Source organism: Orbicella faveolata, unplaced genomic scaffold (assembly GCF_042242905.1).
Source record: "Orbicella faveolata isolate gen_17 unplaced genomic scaffold, um_ofav_v1 contig_48, whole genome shotgun sequence".
Classification (NCBI taxonomy): Eukaryota; Metazoa; Cnidaria; class Anthozoa; order Scleractinia; family Merulinidae; genus Orbicella; species Orbicella faveolata.
Window position 1 is genome coordinate 2,063,329 of NW_028301578.1, and position 20,328 is coordinate 2,083,656.

The 20,328-nt window shown below is 36.1% G+C and overlaps 1 protein-coding gene and 6 non-coding genes across 11 annotated transcripts in view; all 7 read right to left on the bottom strand.

The window, feature by feature from the left end:
- The window catches only part of LOC149095915 (uncharacterized), a 50,237-nt gene that overhangs the window by 14,898 nt on the left and 15,011 nt on the right, over nt 1-20,328 (bottom strand). The window contains exon 1 of one of the 5 annotated variants that reach the window (XM_089281093.1): nt 12,901-13,387. The exons of 2 other annotated variants lie outside the window; for them this stretch is intronic. In XM_089281093.1, coding sequence (XP_089137219.1) covers nt 12,901-12,964 — 64 coding nt within the window. In that variant the 5' untranslated portion in view covers nt 12,965-13,387. Of the gene's footprint in view, nt 1-1,930; nt 2,128-5,603; nt 6,010-12,900; nt 13,388-20,328 lie in introns of those variants that run through there. 2 more of the 5 variants (XM_089281096.1, XM_089281095.1) reach the window with 2 other exon arrangements.
- Trnar-acg (transfer RNA arginine (anticodon ACG)) lies at nt 4,639-4,711 on the bottom strand. The gene has a single exon. It is a non-coding gene; the product is annotated as a tRNA-Arg (tRNA).
- Nucleotides 7,501-7,573, bottom strand: Trnar-acg (transfer RNA arginine (anticodon ACG)). Its single transcript has one exon. It is a non-coding gene; the product is annotated as a tRNA-Arg (tRNA).
- Nucleotides 12,023-12,095, bottom strand: Trnar-acg (transfer RNA arginine (anticodon ACG)). Its single transcript has one exon. It is a non-coding gene; the product is annotated as a tRNA-Arg (tRNA).
- Nucleotides 14,864-14,936, bottom strand: Trnar-acg (transfer RNA arginine (anticodon ACG)). The gene has a single exon. It is a non-coding gene; the product is annotated as a tRNA-Arg (tRNA).
- On the bottom strand, nt 15,769-15,841 carry Trnar-acg (transfer RNA arginine (anticodon ACG)). The gene has a single exon. It is a non-coding gene; the product is annotated as a tRNA-Arg (tRNA).
- Trnar-acg (transfer RNA arginine (anticodon ACG)) lies at nt 18,596-18,668 on the bottom strand. Its single transcript has one exon. It is a non-coding gene; the product is annotated as a tRNA-Arg (tRNA).

Consider the following 20,328-nt stretch of genomic DNA (forward strand, 5'->3'; position numbering starts at 1 on the left):
TAACCTGCCGAAACCCTAAATTGATCGGAATTTTAATTAGCGCAATACATTGTATATTAATTTATAAACAATTAAGGTGTCTTTGAATCTCTTTTGAAGAACTTTCTAGGCCTTGCTTAAAGTTGTGTCGTATCATGCTGATCACAATTCGATAGTGAATACTGGTAAAACAAAGCGTTTGAAAGAACAACTACCTATTTGATGCCATCAATGAAGGCCAATCAACTGGTAAAAGTGGTTGTAAAGACCCACCAAAGAATTAGTTCTGGAAGTTGCTGCACGCTGTTGTGAGCCACCTTAACAATTTATGATAAAATTATTATTAATTCTTGATTCTGTCACGATTAACTGTTTCTATTGAGGAGATCCGGCGGCAAAGCGTGAGGTGTGAAAAGATGAGCACTCTTCAAGGTCAGCTTCGATTCATATGAAGTTAACATTCCAAAGACTGTGAACGTGACATAATTGGAAACAGATTCACCACAAACTTTGCTTTATAGGAATTTTTAGACGAATTGTCTCCCTAATTATACAACCTGTGGTCAAGATTTGTTTGCTTAACATCAACGTGCCAAGGTAAGCTATTTATATGTATTGCGGCTACATAATTTTTTTTTCTCGTTCGTGTTCACCGTGTAAACTTACTGCAGCATTTCCGAGTTAACTCTATCAACATCTTTCAGTTCTGTATCGTTGTATCAGTGCATACGACACGAGATAGAGATGACGAAGAAATATCTAAATTACCGCCTCTTGCCCTCAAGTGCTATCGTTTTCCAAATCAAAAATATCTTTGAACTTATCGTGGTCAGTGCGCCCAAATATGTCTTGCAGACGACAGACACTTACCTGCGAAGAGACGTTTTCTACTTCTTCAGTTTCATGTGAAGACATTTACAGGTGTTGACAATGGCAAACAAGCTCAAGAATTTTGCGGCGAGTCTCGATGAAAACTCTAAGTCCGACAAAAATGGACAGTCACTCAAAGCTTTGACTTTAGGGTACTGGAAGCGAGTTGTATTGAACCTTAGTAAACGATGATTCAATCCATCAGCGTCTTGGTCTTTTTAGGTCTAGCAGACTGTCATGACCTGCAAACATCCACCCACCTTTGGCATAGAAAACGATATTTCTCTTGAAGGCAGTGGGGAATGTACCCCTCCTACAAGGTTTATGACTCAATGGCAGGTAAACAGGTTTTCAATAAAATAATAACAAAGCTAAATATATATAGATAAACAAATAAATCACTAAATAAATATAAAATTCACAGATTAAAAAATATCTAAACAACCTCGAAGATTCGTTATATGAATTGACAAACAGTTGCTTCTGCCAAGAAAGTCCGCAATGTCCCTTTGAATTGAACAGACACTTTTTCGATCTCTTATAAAACAGGCTTCAAAGTTTAAAGCGATTAGAAGAAATTGTTAATGACAGTAAGAAGAAGTAAGACATGTTATGCTGGGATTTTGGTCTGGCGTCGGGTGTTCAGGACGCAACTGCCAAGATTCAGTTAACTGTCAAGGTATCTTTTAGGGTTCTCGAAAAAAATAATAAAAAGCGATGTCATGTCCATTTTAGAGTGGTGAAATAAAACTCAAGACATGCCTAGACTGGTTTCCTTTAGGAGTTTAATTCAAATTTTCCGAGGAGCATTTTCGACGTTTTCTGATGGAAGTCCCCCCGGAGGTTTAAGGGCATGAGGTCTGGAGACATCATATGCTGGCATTTTCTCTGCAATATTTTGCGTATTGCTTTCGAATCTTGAAATATAGATATAACCGGAGAGTTGATCGATAGACTGTGATCTTCTTAAACCATTTTGTCCAAAGACATAAGTACAAAATAGCAAACGCACAGCAAAATTTACATTCACACCATAAAGGAAACAAAGAATACGTTAACTTATTGTTTTGAACAGGCCTACCTTGAAACGACGAGAACGCACACGAAAATTGGGCGAGGATCAGCACAAGAGTTCCCTGCCACATTTTTGCTTGTTATGCCCTATGTTTTTTCTTCTTCTCTAGCTGTGAACTGTGACTACGTAGTCAGACGTTTCCTGCTGGTTTATCGATTTTAACCGACTACGTTGGCTTTGGCTAGATTCTGAAATGAATGTATCCGATGGCATTGTTTAATTCCGGTACATTCCACTCTGATGATGTCATCAATTTAATCCGTATCGGACATTTTGATCGCTGGTCATCAATTTTACATAGTATCAATGAGATTTTTCTTTTTAACTCCATCCATATTTGTTAATGAATTCCACCAAGGAGAGTGCAAAACTGAGATTTTAAAAAAAAAAACTAACATTTTTCCTCTAGGGGCCAGGTTTTGAAGACGATGGGGGTGATCTAGCGATAATATCGCTAGGTTTAACATCCGATAGGTAACAGGAAAACTGCAAGCATGCATGGTCTTATAGCCCCTGTAAATAACTGAAAGATTACCAAGTATTGGAACTAACAAGCGGCAAGAACTATTTCCCCAAAATTTCGTTTCAAATCTTCAGGACTATAACACACACATGTCACATAAATATATATATTTTTTCTACTTCTCGTTGCCTTTGCGGCTATAAATATCCATGTCTTTCTTTTGGTAAAGCTTTAAGCGAGGTGTTGAATTTCGAGTGGCTCACTTGACTTTTAGCCTGTAGGCTTGTAAAGTGTCGATAATTTTTTCAAAGGACAGCGGTTTATTTTATGTTTCTGTTCCCTGTTCGGCGTCTTTTACAACTCACGGGCAATAAAATGCCGTGAAAAAGCGCATTATACAACTGCTGTGGTTGGGTTAACATGTTCGTTATCAGGCATTCCGTCACTAGAACAAGCACATAAACGGAAATATTCAATGGTATTTTTCTCTTACGTAATTATTGGTTCTAGTAGCCGTAGCTTATCGCACATCTGTTTTCAGTTATTTCCTTCCTGAGAATTAAGATTCCAATCAGATATATACAGTGTATAATTTGACGCTGTTCCGACATCAAAATTGTCATAGTGACTGTCCAGGCTGACTCAAGCAGACCTTATCCTTTGCTAGTCACGTCTCAAACTCTAGCCTTGTTCTATTCTAGCTTTTTACTTCTTTTCATAATATGAATTTTTAACCTTGTAAATAGCGCCTTTGGACCCTTGGGAAAGGGCACTTTAGAAATGTTATTATCATTATTATTATTATCGTCCTCACGTAATGTTTGCGTAGTGTATAATTATTAATTATACACTAGTATAATATAAGTATAATTATTATTATAATATAAGTATTATTATTATTATTATTATTGTTATTATTATTATTATTATTATTATTATTATTATTATTTCAGGCCTAAGCATGTCCTTTGTTATACGTTTTCGTAGCAAAAAAAAAAAAAAAAAAAAAAAAAAATTAAGCTATCTTGGACAACATCCAAACAACTGTTTTTCTCAGTTAAGAATAAAACCCTCTATATAGGTAAGCTTTGCTAGCCACCGTCATTCTCTTTCAAAGTCGGAAACAAAATGGAACTCACAGAGAGCAAAAGCGAGCAAAGAAACACATAAATGTGACTCAAATGAGAGGACAGAGTGAGCCATGATTGTCATATCTGAATATCCAAGAAACGATGAAATCCCTCATTTTTTGGCGCAGGTGTTTTTTCAATGTCGTAAAACTTACTCTATTCAGATAAATATGACTTTTCCAAAATAAATGATTATCAGACCATATCTATTTGACTGACATACATGCAACTTCAAACTCCGGTACTGCCTAATTTCAGAGTGGGATTTTTGTAAGAAAAAAAAAGAAAGAAAGAAAGAAAAGAGAAAAGAAAAGAAACCGGCGAAGCGTGATTTTATTGCATTTTATATCCGGGCTGGGATTTTATCAATTTCTCTGCCTTTTCGATTCTTTTATGCTAAGTTGTAGGATTTTTCTAGCATAATACACCGCCCTTGTGGCTTCCTTTAAAAGGTATACCTTTTCTGAGACCAGATTGAAAAACACTCATGTTCAAGATCCGCATGTTTTTGCGGAGGGGTTGAAATGACAGAGAGGAGCGATTAAGGAAACCACAACGACAAGTACATGAGTGTGTTTTTACTATTTTTGGTTTCCATTGTTGTTTTTTGTTTTAGTTTTGTTGCTGCTTATGACCCACTCAAGAGGCACAGGGTCACTCGGCTCCGGAGCCCTCCGGAGTGTCGTCACATCCGGTATCCGTCGTTCCGATATTTTATATTTTAACGAACGTTAAATGGAATCATTCAAAAACCTCGATGTCAGGGATATATTCATTTTCAAATTACAAAACGTAGAAAGGTTTCAGAAAATGCATTAACTACATCCCTAAACAGATCTCTAATTTTGCTACACAAAAGTAATTATCTAGTTGAATGTCTACATCGTCGAGTTAGATCATTTGACTGAATATATTATTTTCAATTAATCCCGCTGTTTGGAACACTGTATCGTTAATTTCTGGTCAGTTTAGTTTTTGAATTTGAGAAAAGAAAGGATTTTTTTCTTGGTGTTACGGCTGAGAAAAACAAACTGCTTCGTAATAATATATGAATATTTGTTAAATATCTTTTTCGAATATTTGAGCGCCTTTTTTTTCCGTTTACTCTTTGGAAAAATAAACGACCCCGCCAGGATTCGAACCTGGAATCCCCTGATTCGTAGTCAGATGCCTTATCCATTGGGCCACGGGGCCGTACATATTACACACCATCAAAAAGCCATTAGATAGAGTGGCTGCGTTAGTTTTCGTTTAATGTTTCTCACTAGCATTTCAGTATAATATATAATGACTTTATTATTAGGGTTAGTAACAAGCTTACCCCCTCATTTCCCATCCACTTTTACTCCCCATATATGTTCAGTCACTCAGAGCTGATTGATTCATTTTAATATTAAAGGGAATTGGAAACGAACTGCGTTGCGCCTTAATAAAAGATAATTAATACCTAAGCGACTTGGTCTCTTTGGGTAAAGCAAATTTTCAAGAACATACGCCACCATCGGCAATAGAAATCGGGATCTTTGGTGCGGGAGTGGCGAATGTACGCTTTCTATCATGTTTATGATACAATGGCAGGTGAACAATTTTGCGATAGAATAGCAGAGATAAATAGATAGATAAACAACTAAATAAATCAATAAATAAATAGAGAACAAGAGATTAAAATATGATAAACAAACTCGATATATCAATTGATAGAGAGTTGCTTCTGCCAATAAAGCACACTTGGTTCCGTCAGATTGAACAAACAGTTCTTCAATCTCCGATACAAGCTTCAAAATGTAAAGCGATATCAAGAGGTTGTAAATGGCAGTTAAAAGAAGTAAAACATCTGGTGAGTGTCAAAGGATACTATCAACATCATATGTCGGCATTTCTTAGCAAGATTTTGCGATATTATTTCGAAGTCATGTAATATACAAGTCACAGACGTTGTCGGTAGATTTTGATTTTCTTTAGTCATTTCTATTATTTTGGCCAAGAGCATAAAGTCAACGAGAACTAGACTTCAAAAGGTCAAAAGCTCAGCAGAATTCACATTTAGATTATAAACGAAAGGAGTCTGCGTATTAATGAGGCTTACCTTGTAACGAAGAGATCGCATGTGAAAATTGGACAAGAATGAGCGTAAGGGTTCCCTGCCACATTTTTGCTTGTTGTGTCTTTTATCTTTCCTCTTTCGCGGCTTCCCCGTTTTGTTAGCGCGCTCAAATTGCTTACAAACCGCCAAGCTACGCAGGCTACTCTTCTTTCGCTATGAGCTGTGGCTAGTCAGATTTGTCATGCTAGCTTACCGCTCTTGACAGACTCCGTTGACTAAACTCGGAATTCTGCTTTAATGACGTCACTGATTTGATCCGATTATACACAGCGTCGATGAGCTTCTGTTCTAGTTGACTCCATTTGTATTTTGTCAAGATCACCGTCCCTTGAGTTTGTCAGCAAAGTTCCCAAGAAGCAGGTGAAAAATGTTAAAAAAACAAGACATTTCTCTACCGCCAGTCAGGTTTTGAGGTCGACGCGGGTGATCTTGCAATATCGCTAAGTCTTTCAAGACTTAGTTACAACGGAAACCCTTAAGCGGTTTAAGATATGTTTTTTTTAGGACTTGTAAATAACCTTAAGATTGCCAAATATCGAAACTAACAGGCAACAAGTTCTATGTACCTAAAAGTCTCTTTTCAAGTCGTAATGACTTACAAATAGCTATAAAAAAGATTTTCTACTTCTCGTTGCCATTGAGGCTATAAATATCCATGTCTTTCTTTTGGCAAAGCTTGGAGGTGTAGAATTTCGAGTGGTGCTCTCCACTTTTAACCTGTTATCTTGCGTCGTGTTGATGTTTCTTTTCAACGGAAAGCGATACTTCGAATATTACGGTTATAGGGTGTTGACTCTGTCTCTGTTCCCCGTCAACCATGCGCCATTTTCGGGTAAGACTATAAGGGCACCAAAAATTAAATCCGTTGAACAACTGCTAAGGCTGGGTTAACGTGTTCGATATCATGCACGCATTGCATCAGACCAAGCAAAGAAACGGAAATATCCCTCAGATTTACTGATATATAACTCTACATAATTATTGTTGGCATGGCATAGATATTTTCACTTATTCCCTTCCCAGGAAGATTCCTTTGTTGTAGAATTTGACGCGGTTCCGATATTAAACAAGTTATATTGATTTCCCATCAGACTGAAACAAGTAGATCACAAGTGTTTTATCCTTTTCTAGTCACGTCTCAAAACTCTGACATTGTTCTATTTCAGGACTGAATTTGTCGAGACAAATTGGCCAACATGGAAGTAGCAGTTTTCCTCAGTTGTGGATGAGATTTTAATTATAAGCTTTGACAGCCCCCTTCACTTCTCCCTCAAAGCCGGAAACAAAATGGAACTCACAAAGAGCTAAAGAGAGCAAAAAAGAAAAAACAACCTGATAAGAGCACAAAAGAAAGAGCAAGCATTGAGCCATAACAATGATAATTTCTAAGAGTCGTTAAAGTCCCTGAACTTTTGACGAAGGTGTGTTTTCAGTGTTTCTAAATTAAACTTATTCTTTTTTTTAAACACCGGACTTCTACTGAGCTCCGATTAAAACTGAGTTTACCCTTTCTGAGACCAAAATGGCGAAATCTGTAGCCCTATCGAGATTGAATGAATTCATGTTCAATGAAGTTATGCTTTTCTGGAAATTTAATTTCAAAACGTAGAGAGATTTCAGTATAATGCATTAGTTACTAAACAGATATCAACCCTGCAATACAAACCAAATGTAAAGAAACTATCTAGTTAGATGTAAAAATAGCTTTTGGGAATATTATAAATTTCTGGCCAGCAGTTGAGAAAAGGAAGGTAATTCCTCCCGTGGCTTATGTTTTTGAATAACAAACTGTATTGTAAGAATATATATATGAATATTTGTAAAATATCCACTTTGATTATTTGAGCGCATTTTTGCTTTACTAAGTAAGAAAAATAATCGACCCCGCTAGGATTCGAACCTAGAATCCCCTGATTCGTAGTCAGATACCTTATCCATTGGGCCACGGGGCCAGACATAGTACTACTTAATTTATATCGTATGTTAGCAATTATTTTTACACTTTGATCACTGAAAAAAAAAAGAGACTAGCGCTTTGCTCTTTGGCTTAGGGGAGTTCAAAACTAGAATTGCGCAGATTGAAAAAAATTATGTTCAAGTGTGAGAGAGAAGGAACTAAGGAAACCTAACCACAAGTCCTTAAGTGTGTGGTGACTGTTTACTGCTTTCACTTTTTTCTTTCTTTTTTTTTTTTCAGTTTTGTTAGAGTTAATGACCCACTAAAGTGCCAAAAGATTATTCGGCTCCGGATCCTTTCGGAGTATCGTCACATCCCTTATCCGTCGCTTGGATATTCAGATTTTAACAAACGTTAAATGTGATCATTCAAAAACCTTGATGTCTGGCTATTGTATTTATTATCAAATGACAAAACGTAGAAAGGTTTCAGTAAAATGCATTAACTACGAAACCGAACATCCCTAAACAGATCTTTATTAATTTCGCTACACGAAAGTAATTATCTCGTTGAATGTCTAAACTGCACTAAATCATTTGATTTGTTGTTTTTTTTCAATTTCGCTGTTTGGAATACTGTATCATTAGTTCTTAATTTCTTTTTTCTATCAAATTTGAGAAAAGTTTTTTTTTTCTTTGACTTAAGGCTAAGAAAAACAAATTGCTTCGTAAGAAGTCATGAATATTTGTCGTTGAATATCTACTTCGATTATTTGGGCGGTTTTTTTCTATTATTATTATTCTTTGAAAAAAAAAAAATCGACCCCGCCAGGATTGGAACCTGGAATCCCCTTATTCGTAGTCAGATGCCTTATCCATTGGGCCACAGGGCCGTACATTTTAATGCTAAGTTAGTTTTCGTTTGTCTTATGTTAGCAATGGCCCTATCCCCATCTACTTCCCATGGTCTTTTCACTTTCATGATCTGCGAACATGCACCCGCCTACCTTCGGCAAATAGAAGTCGGGATTTTTCTCGAAGGAGTCGGGGAATATAATCGTTCTACATGGTCCATGACCAAGAGATTATCGATTATTACCTTGATAATCTCTTTCCATGGCTCAATGGCAAGTAAACAGCTAACAGTTTGGAAACAGTAGAATAGCAAAGATAAATAGATAGAGAAACAAGTAAATAAATCACCAAGTAAATAGAAATAAGAGATTAAACAATGTGATAACCAATGTACTCAGATATAACAGATCGATATATCAATTGACATTTCAGTTTCAAACTCTAACACAGGCTTCAAAAATGCAAAACGATATGTAGAGATTGTAAATGGCAGTTAAAAGAAGTGAAACATCTAATGAGTGTCAAAGGACACCGTGAACATCTTATGTTTACATGCTTTGTTTCTGCAAGATTTTGTGATATTATATTTTTTAAGTCTTTGATATATTCGAGTAACAGACGATTGTCGGTAGATTTTGATTTTCTTTAGTCATTTCAATTATTTTCTCCAAGAGCATAACGTTAACAAGAACTAAATTACCATGGATCAAAAGCGCAGCAAAATTCACATTCAGACTATAAACGAAAGAAGTCTGTTGCGTATTGAAGAGGCTTACCTTGTAACGAGAAGATCACACGTGAAAATTGCACAAGGTCCACATAAGGGCTCCCTGCCACATTTTTGCTCGTTGTTTTCTTTATTTGTTCTGCTACTCTTGCGGTGAACTGTGAATAGCCAGATTTTTCTTGCTCGCTTGTAGACTCGGAAATGAATGCATTCTACTTTGATGACGTCACTGATCTGATCCGATTATAACGCAGAGCGTCGGCAATGAGATTTTGTCTTTGACTACATTTATATTTTATCGAGGGAAGATGATCCAGATCATTGTCCCTTGATTTTGTAAACAAATTTCCCAAGGAGAAAATAAAAGATGTTCAAAACAGTAAATATTTCTCTACCAGCAGCCACATTTCAATGTCAACGCGGGTGATCTTGCTAAAATATCACTGTAAAGTGTTTCGAGACTTAGCCACAACGGAAAAGCAGAAGCGGTTTAGAATGCTTTTTTTTTTTTTTTTTTTTTTTTTTTTTTTATAGCACCTGGAAATAACCTTAAGACCCCTTAGGACTGGCAAATATCGAAGCTATCAAGCAACAAACTCTATGTACCAACAATCTCTTTTCGAATCGTGACTTGCATATTATATAGATATATATAAAAAAAATATTTTCTACTTCTTGTTGCCATTGAGGAGGCTATAAATATCCATGTGTTTCTTTTGCCAAAGCTTGGAGGTGCAGCATTTCGAGCGGCGCACTTCACTCTCAACCTCTTAGCTTGTGTCGTGCTGATATTTCTTTTGAAGCGAAAGCGATACTTCGAATATTACAGTTATAGCATGTTTATGCCATTGCTCTGTTCTCTGTATTTAGTATCTTTTACAATGGGTATTATAACATAACTAAAGCAAAGCGCGCGCTCTGATTGGTTAATTTAGTGTCTACTATTTGCTCATTGGTGTACACTGCGGACGTGTGTGTTAATGTTTACAAAGCAAATCCTTTGACAGACATTGTTTCCAAAGTAATGGCCGACGTCCTTCTGCCAGAAATGCGAAACTGTCTTCACAGTTGTCTGAAGATGAAGATGAATTTTCGCGCGCTTGTTTTCTCTTGTCATGTAAGACTACACGAACATTTTTTTGTGATGTAGCTCAATAAAAGGACTTCTGTTGTTCCAATGTCTCAATGTTATGTTATAAAACAAATGGTCAACGCCATAGCGTGCACTATTGAGTTATGGATGCACTTGGGAGGTTTGCTAAGCACTCGAGAAGCTAGAGTCGCACTCGGCTATCGCCTCGTGCGACTCTTACGCTTCTTTCGTCCTTAGCAACCTCCCGCGTGCGTCCATAACTCAATAGTGCACGCTATGGCGTTTACCATTTGTTAAATAACATCATGCGCCACTATCGGGTAAGAAAATTGCACTAGAAAATATTTGCGGTGTATAACTGCTATGGCTGGGTAAACAAGTGCTTTATCACGCACGCTTTCGTTAAACCAAGCAATTAAGAAACGGAAATATCTCTCAGATTTAGAAAACAGTCCTGAGAAAATACGCGCGCTGATTGGATGAAAATCGCGTTCCTATAACGCGATAGAAACACAAAACTTGCACGAGCTGTTGACGTAATGATGGCGCGTGCAAAGAGAATTTAAATTTTGATAATCAAAGTTGAAAAGTTGTCTCCCTTTTTTTCGTAGCGGTGTTTTCTAAAAAAAAAAATAGAAAACACGTTCTCCGTGTTTCTATCGAGTTATAGTAACACTCGTCAAAGTTTGGGAGAACTCGAAAAAGCTGTGGAAACACTCGCCTGCGGCTCGTGTTCTTACAGCATTTCTCGTTCTCTCAAACTTCCACTCGTGTTTCTATAACTCGATAGAAACACGGTACATGTTTTCTATTTCTTAAATATCTCTTGCATGATTGTTTGGCATATCATCCGGCATACATATTTTGACTTATTTCCTTCTTAGGAAGATTACTTTGTCACTGTAGAATTTGACGCGGTTCCGATATCAAACTAGTTATATTGACTTCCCATCAGACTGAAACAAGTAGATCACAAGTGTTTATCCTTTGCTAGTCACGTCTCAAAACTCTAACATTGTTCTATTTCAGGACTGAATTTGTCCTTTGTTATTCGGTCTTCTGAGACAAATTAAGCGATATTGGCCAACATATAAGTAGCAATTTTATCTCAGTTGTGGATAAGACTTTAAATATAATCTTCGACAGCCCCTTTCACTTCTCCATCAAAGCCGGAAATAAAAACGAACTCACATAGAGCTAAAGAGAGCAAAAAAAACAAAACAAAACAAAACAAAAAAAAAACCTGATAAGCGCACAAAAGTAAAAGCAAGCATTGCGCCATACGAGTGATATAATTTCTAAGAGTCGTTAAAGTTCCTGAACTTTTAGACAAAGGTCTGTTTTCAGTGTTTCTAAACTGATTTTCTTTTTTAAACGCCGGTGTTGTTCTGAGTCCGATTAAAACTGAGTTTACCCTTTCTGAGACCAAAACGGCGAAATCTATAGCCCTCTGTAGATTGATTGAACTTATGTCCAATTAAGTCAGGCTTTTCTGGCAGTTCAATTTCACGACGTAGAAATATTTCAATAAAATGCATTAATTACTAAACTGTATATCACAAAACAGATATAAACCCCGCTATACAAAACAAATGTAAAGAAACTATCTAGTTAGATGTAAAAATAGCCGTTGGGAATATTATATATAAATTTCTTGCCACTTTTGTTTTAAAACTTGAGAAAAGGAAGATAATTCCTACCTTGGCTTATGTTTTTGAAGAACAAACTGTGTTGTAAGAATATATATGAATATTTGTAAAATATCTACTTTGACTATTTGGGCGCATTTTTTTTTTTTTTTTTTTTTTTTCACTCAGGAAGAAAAATAACCGACCCCGCCAGGATTCGAACCTGGAATCCCCTGATTCGTAGTCAGATGCCTTATCCATTGGGCCACGTGGCCGGACATTTCAGAAATTATCCAAAAACAGCAAATATAGCTGCTAAGTTAATTTTCGTTTGTCTTATGTTAGCAATGGCTCTATCCCCATCTACTTCCCATGGTCTTTTCATTTTCATGATCAGCAAACGTGCAACGATCCGCCCATCTTCGGCAATAACAGCCGGGAATTTTCTCAAAGGAGTAAGGAATATAATCGTTCTACAAGGCCCATGACCAAGAGATTATCAAGTATTTCCTTGATAATCTCTTTCCATGACTTAATGGCAAGTAAACAGCTAACAGTTTTGAAACAGTAGAATAGCAAAGATCAATAGATGGAGGAACAACTAAATAAACCCCTTAATAAAAAGAAAATAAGAGATTAAATAATATGATAACCAAATAAACTTGACAGATCGATCTATCAATTGACTGAGAGTTGCTTCTGCCAAAAAGGCACACATCCTCCTTTGGATTGAACAAATATTAATTGCAAACTCTAATACAAGCTTCAAAATGTAAAACGATATTTAGAGATTGTAAATGGCAGTCAAAAGGAAACATCTAAAGGGTGTCACTGAAAGGAGACCGTAAATATCTAATGTCGGCATTGTTTCAGCGACACTTTGTGATATTTCTTTCAAGTCTTCAAAATACTCGAGTAACAGACGGTTGTCGGTAGATCGTGATTTTCTTTAGTCATTTCAATTATTTTGGGCAAGAGCATAACGTTAACAATAACTAAATTACAATAGGTGTAAGTCCAGCAAAATTTACATTCAGACTATAGGCGAAGGAAATCTGTTCGCGTATTGAAGAGGCTTACCTTGGAACGAAAAGATCACCCGTGAAAATTGTACAAAGATGAGTATAACAGTTCCCTGCCACATTTTTGCTTGTTGTATTCTTTATTTGTTCTGCTACTCCTGCGGTGAACTGTGACTAGTCAGATTTGAATTGCTCGCTTGTAGACGCGGAAATGAATGTATTCTATTTTGATGACATCATTGATTTGATCCGATTATAACGCAGAGCGTCGGCAATGAGATTTTGTCTTTGACTCAATTTATATTTTATCGAGGGAAGATGATCCAGATCATTGTCCCTTGATTTTGTAAACAAATTTCCCAAGGAGAAGAAAGTTAAAGATGTTCAAAACATTAAACATTTCCCTACCAGCAGCCACGTTTCAATGTCAACGCGGGTGATCCTGCTAAAATATAACTATAAAGTCTTTCAAGACTTAGTTCAAAGTAAAAACCTAAGCGGCTTAGAATATGTTTTTTACAGCTCCTGCAAATAACCTTAAGACCCCATTAAGATTGACAAATATCGAAGCTATAAAGCGACAAACTCTCTGTACCTAAAATCTCTTTTCAAATCGAGACTTACATATCATATAGATATATAAAGAATATTTTCTAGTTCTTGTTGTAATTGAGCAGGCTATAAATAGTCATGTCTTTCTTTTGAGAGAGCTTGGAGGCGCAGGATTTCGAGCGGTGCACTCCACTTTCAACCTATTCATGGCTTGCGTCGCGTTGATGTTTCTTTTCAAGGGAAAGCGATACTTCGAATATCACGGTTATATTATAGGATGTTTACTCTGTCTCTGTTCCCTGTCAACCATGGGCCATTTTCGGGTAAGACCATAAGAGCGCCAAAAAATAAAGCCGTTGAACAACCGCTAAGGGTGGGTTAACGTGTTGGATATCACGCACGCACTCAGTCAGACCAAGCAAATAAACGGAAATATGCCCCTGATTTACTGATATATATCTCTTACATAATTATCGATGACATAATATCGCATACATATTTTCACTTTTTTTCCTTCCCAGGAAGATTCTTTTCTTGTAGATTTTGACGCAGTTCCGATATCAAACTAGTTCAGGGTTATGTTGACTTCCCACCAGACTGAAACAAGTAGATCACAGGTGTTTTATCCTTTGCTAGTCACGTCTCAAAACTCTAACATTGCTCTATTTCAGGACTGAATTTGTCCTTTGTTTTTCAGTTTTGTGAAAAAAATTAAGCGATATTCACCAACATGCAAGTAACAGTTTTTCTCAGTTGTGGATAAGACTTTAAATATAAGCTTGGATGGCCCCCTTCACTTCTCCATCAAAGCCGGAAATAAAAACGACCTCACAGAGACCTAAAGAGAGCAAAATAATAATAATAATAATAATAATAATAATAATAATAATAATAAAAACCTGATAAGCGCACAAAGGAAAAAGCAAGCATTGCGCCATACAAGTGATATGATTTCTAAGACTCATTAAAGTGCCTGGACTTTTAGCCGAAGTTATGTTTTCAGTATTTCTAAACTTATTCTTTTTTTTAACCCCGGACTTCTATTGAGTCCGATTAAAACTGAGTTTACCCCTTCTGAGACTAAAACGGCAAAATCTATAGCCCTGTGGAGATTGATTGAATTTATGGTCAATGAAGTTAGCCTTTTCTGCAATTTAATTTCAAGAAGTAGAGAGATTTCAGTAAAATGCATTGGTTACTAAACTGTATATCACAAAACAGATATCAACCCCGCTATACAAACCAAATATATGTAAAGAAAATATCTAGTTAGCTGTAAAAATAGCTTTTGGCAATATTATTAACTTCTAGCCAGTTTTGTTTCAAAAGTCGAGAAAAGGAAGGTAACTCCTCCCTTGACTTTTGTTTTTGAAGAACTAACTGTATTGTAAGAATATGTATGAATATTTGTAAAATATCCACTTTGATTAGTTAAGCACATTTTTTCTTCACTCAGTAAGAAAAGTAACCGACCCCGCCAGGATTCGAACCTGGAATACCCTGATTCGTAGTCAGATGCCTTATCCATTGGGCCACGGGGCCAGACATAGTGCTATTAATTATTTAATTTATATCGTGTTAGCAGTTATTTTTAAGCTGTGATAACTAAAAAATAAAGACTAGCGCTTTGCTCTTTGGCTTAGAAGAGTTGTTCAAAACTAGAATTGTGCAGATTAAAAAATTCATGTTTAATATCCACATGTTTTTCAGGAAGTGATGAAGTGGGAGAGAGTAGGAACTGAGGAAACCTAGCGACAAGTCCTTGAGTGTGCGGTGACTGCTTACCGTTTCCACTTTTTTTTTTTTTTGCTTTTTTTTTTTTTCAGTTTTGTTAGAGTTAATGACCCACTCAAGTGGCAAAAGATCTCTCTGCTCTGGAGCCCTCCGAAGTGTCATCGCATCCGATATCCGTCGTTCGGATATTTCAGATTTTAACGAACGTTAAATGTGATCATTTAAAACCTCAATGTTTGGTTCTTATATCTATTTTCAAAATACAAAACGTAGAACGATTTTAGTAAAATTCATTAACTACGAAACTAAACATTCCTAAACAGATCCGGCTCTATTCAATTTCGCTACACGAAAGTAATTATCTAGCTGAATGTCCACACTGCGTTAGATCATTTGATTGGATTATTATTTTCAATTTCGCAGTTTGGAGTACTCTATCATTAGTTTATTAATTTCTTTTTTTTCTTTCAATGGAATGGAAAGGGTTTTTTTTACTTTGACTTAAAAAAAAAACTGCTCCGTAAGAATTCATAAATATTTGTTGTAAAATATCTACTTCGATTACTTGCGCGTTTTTTTTTGTTTTTTTTTTGTTTGTTTTTGTTTTTTTAATTTTTCTTTACTCTGAAAAAAAATTAATCGACCCCGCCAGGATTCGAACCTGGAATCCCCTGATTCGTAGTCAGATGCCTTATCCATTGGGCCACGGGGCCGTACATATTAGAAATCATTCAACAAACAGCAAATATAGCTGTTAAGTTAGTTTTCGTTTGTCTTATGTTAGCAATGGCTCTATCCCCATTTACTTCCCATGGCATAGTCTTTTCATTTTCATGATCAGCGAACATGTAACGATCCGCCCACCTTCGGCAATAGCAGTCGGGAATTTTCTCAAAGGAGTAAGGAGTATAATCGTTCTACAAGGCCCATGACCAAGAGATTATCAAGTATTTTCTTGATAATCTCTTTCCATGACTCAATGGCAAGTAAACAGCTAACAGTTTTGAAACAGTAGAATAGCAAAGATCAATAGATGGAGGAACAGCTAAATAAACCCCTTAATAAAAAGAAAATAAGAGATTAAATAATATGATAACCATATAAACATGACAGATCGATCTATCAATTTACAGAGAGTTGCTTCTGCCAAAAAAGTACAGATCCTCCTTTGGATTGAACAAACATTAATTGCAAACTCTAATACAAGCGTCAAAATGTTAAACGATATTTAGAGATTGTAAATGACAGTCAAAAGAAAACATCTAACTAAAGGAGACCGTAAATATCTTATGTTGGCATTGTTTCAGCGATACTTTGTGATATTTCTTTCAAGTCTTCAAAATACTCGAGTAACAGACGATTGTCGGTAGATCGTGATTTTCTTTAGTCATTTCAGTTATTTGGGGCAAGAGCATAACGTTAACAATAACTAAATTACAATAGGTGTAAGTCCAGCAAAATTTACATTCAGACTATAGGCGAAAGAGATCTGTTCGCGTATTGAAGAGGCTTACCTTGGAACGAAAAGATCACCCGTGAAAATTGTACAAAGATGAGTATAACAGTTCCCTGCCACATTTTTGCTTGTTGTGTTCTTTATTTGTTCTGCTACTCCTGCGGTGAACTGTGACTAGTCAGATTTGAATTGCTCGCTTGTAGACGCGAAAATGGTGCATCCTATGTTGATGACATCATTGATTTGATCCGATTATAACGCAGAGCGTCGGCAATGAGATTTTGTCTTTGACTCAATTTATATTTTATCTAGGGAAGATGATCCAGATCATTGTCCCTTGATTTTGTAAACAAATTTCCCAAGGAGAAGAAAGTTAAAGATGTTCAAAACATTAAACATTTCCCTACCAGCAGCCACGTTTCAATGTCAACGCGGGTGATCCTGCTAAAATATCACTATTAAATCTTTCAAGACTTAGTACAAAGTAAAAACCTAAGCGGCTTAGAATATGTTTTTTTTACAGCTCCTGCAAATAACCTTAAGACCCCATTAAGATTGACAAATATCGAAGCTATAAAGCAACAAACTCTACGTACCTAAATTCTCTTTTCAAATCGAGACTTACATATCGTATAGATATATAAAAATATTTTCTACTTCTCGTTGCTATTGAGGAGGCTATAAATAGTCATGTCTTTCTTAGACAGAGCTTGGAGGCGTAGGATTTCGAGCGGTGCACTCCACTTACAACCTATAAGCTTGTGTCGCGTTGATTTTTCTTTTCAAGGGAAAGCGATACTTCGAATATCAAGGTTATATTATAGGATGTTTACTTTGTCTCTGTTCCCTGTCAACCATGCGCCATTTTCGGGTAAGACTATAAGAGCGCGAAAAAATAAATCTGTTGAACAACTGCTAAGGCTTGGTTAACGTGTTGGATATCACGTAGGCATTCCGTCAGACCAAGCAAAGAAAAGGAAATATCCCTCAGATTTATTGATATATATCTCTTACATAATTATTGTTGGCATATTATCGCATACATATTTTCACTTTTTTCCCTTCCCAGGAAGATTCCTTTGCTGTAGAATTTGACGTGGCTACGACATTAAACTAGTTATATTGAGTTCCCGTCAGACTGAAACAAGTAGATCACAAGTGTTTTATATCCTTTGCTAGTCACGTCTCAAAACTCTAACACTGTTCTATTTCAGGACTGAATTTGTCCTTTGTTATTCAGTTTTGTGAAACAAATTAAGCAATATTCGCCAACATGGAAGTAACAGTTTTTCTCAGTTGTGGATAAGACTTTAAGTATAAGCTTCGACAGCCCCTTTCACTTCTTCATCAAAGCCGGAAATAAAAACGAACTCACAGAGAGCTAAAGAGAGCAAAAAAGAAAAAAAAGAAAAAAGAAAAAAAAAAAAGTGATAAGCGCACAAAGGAAAAAGCAAGCATTGCGGCACACAAGTGATATAATTTCTAAGAGTCGTTAAAGTCCCTGGCCTGAACTTTTAGCCGAAGGTGTGTTTTCAGTGTTTCTAAACTTATTCTTTTTTTTAAACACCAGACTTCTACTGAGTCCGATTAAAACTGAGTTTACCCTTTCTGAGACTAAAACGGCAAAATCCTTAGCCCTTTGGAGATTGATTGAATTTATGTTCGATGAAGTTAGCCTTTTCTGGTAATTTAATTTTAAGACGTACACTGTAGAGAGATTTCAGTAAAATGCATTGGCTACTAAACTGTACATCACAAAACAGATATCAACCCCGCCATACAAACCAAATATATGTAAAGAAAATAGCTAGTTAGGTGTAAAAATAGCTTTCGGGAATATTACTAATTTCTAGCCAGTTTTTTTTTACAACTTGAGAAAAGGAAGGTAATTCCTCCCTTGACTTATCTTTTTGAAGAACCAACTGTATTGTAAGAATATGTATGAATATTTGTAAAATATCCACTTTGATTAGTTAAGCACATTTTTTCTTTACTCAGTAAGAAAAATAATTGACCCCGCCAGGATTCGAACCTGGAATACCCTGATTCGTAGTCAGATGCCTTATCCATTGGGCCACGGGGCCAGACATAGCGCTATTAATTATTTAATTTATATCGTGTTAGCAGTTATTTTTTGAGCTGTGATCACTAAAAAATAAAGACTAGCGCTTTGCTCTTTGGCTTAGAAGAGTTGTTCAAAACTAGAATTGTCCGGATTAAAAAAATTCATGTTTAATATCCACATGTTTTTCAGGAAGTGATGAAGTGGGAGAGAGTAGGAACTGAGGAAACCTAGCGACAAGCCCTTGAGTGTGCGGTGACTGTTTACCGTTTTCACCCTATTTTATTTTTTTTTTTTCAGTTTTGTTAGAGTTAATGACCCACTCAAGTGGCAAAAGATCTCTCTGCTCTGGAGCCCTCCGAAGTGTCATCGCATCCGATATCCGTCGTTCGGATATTTCAGATTTTAACGAACGTTAAATGTGATCATTTAAAACCTCAATGTTTGGCTCTTATATCTATTTTCAAAATACAAAACGTAGAACGATTTTAGTAAAATTCATTAACTACGAAACTAAACATTCCTAAACAGATCCGGCTCTATTCAATTTCGCTACACGAAAGTAATTATCTAGTTGAATGTCCACACTGCGTTAGATCATTTGATTGGATTATTATTTTCAATTTCGCAGTTTGGAATACTCTACCATTAATTAGTTGATTAATTTATTTTTTTCTTTCAATTTTGAGAAAAGAATGGAAAGGGTTTTTTTTACTTTGACTTAAAAAAAAAAAACTGTTTCGTAAGAATTCATGAATATTTGTTGTTAAATAGCTACTTCGATTATTTGCGCGATTTTTTCTTCAATTTTTCTTCACTCTGAAAACAAATTAATCGACCACTACCAGGATTCGAACCTGGAATCCCCTGATTCGTAGTCAGATGCCTTATCCATTGGGCCACGGGGCCGGACATATTAGAAATCATTCAACAAACAGCAAATATAGCTGTTAAGTTAGTTTTCGTTTGTCTTATGTTAGCAATAGCTCTATCCCCATTTACTTCCCATGGCATGGTCTTTTCATTTTCATGATCAGCGAACATGCAACGATCCAGCCACCTTCGGCAATAGCAGTCGGGAATTTTCTCAAAGGGGTAAGGAATATAATCGTTCTACAAGGTTCGTGACCAAGAGATTATCAAGTATTTCCTTGATAATCTCTTTCTATGACTCAATGGCAAGTAAACAGCTAACAGTTTTGAAACAGTAGAATAGCAAAGATCAACAGATGGAGGAACAACTAAATAAACCCCTTAATAAATGGAAAATAAGAGATTAAATAATATGATAACCAAATAAACATGACAGATCGATCTATCAATTGACAGAGAGTTGCTTCTGCCAAAAAAGCACACATGCTACTTTGGATTGAAGAAACATCAATTGCAAACTCTAATACAGGCTTCAAAATGTAAAACGATATTGAGAGATCACGGTAAACGGCAGTCAAAAGGAAACATCTAAAGGGTGTCACTGAAAGGAGACCGTAAATATCTTATGTCGGCATTGATATTTGTTTCAAGTCTTCAATATACTCGAGTAACAGACGGTTGTCGGTAGATCGTGATTTTCTTTCGTCATTTCAATTATTTTGGGCAAGAGCATAACGTTAACAATAACTAAATTACAATCGGTGTAAGGCCAGCAAAATTCACATTCAGACTATAGGCGAAGGAAATCT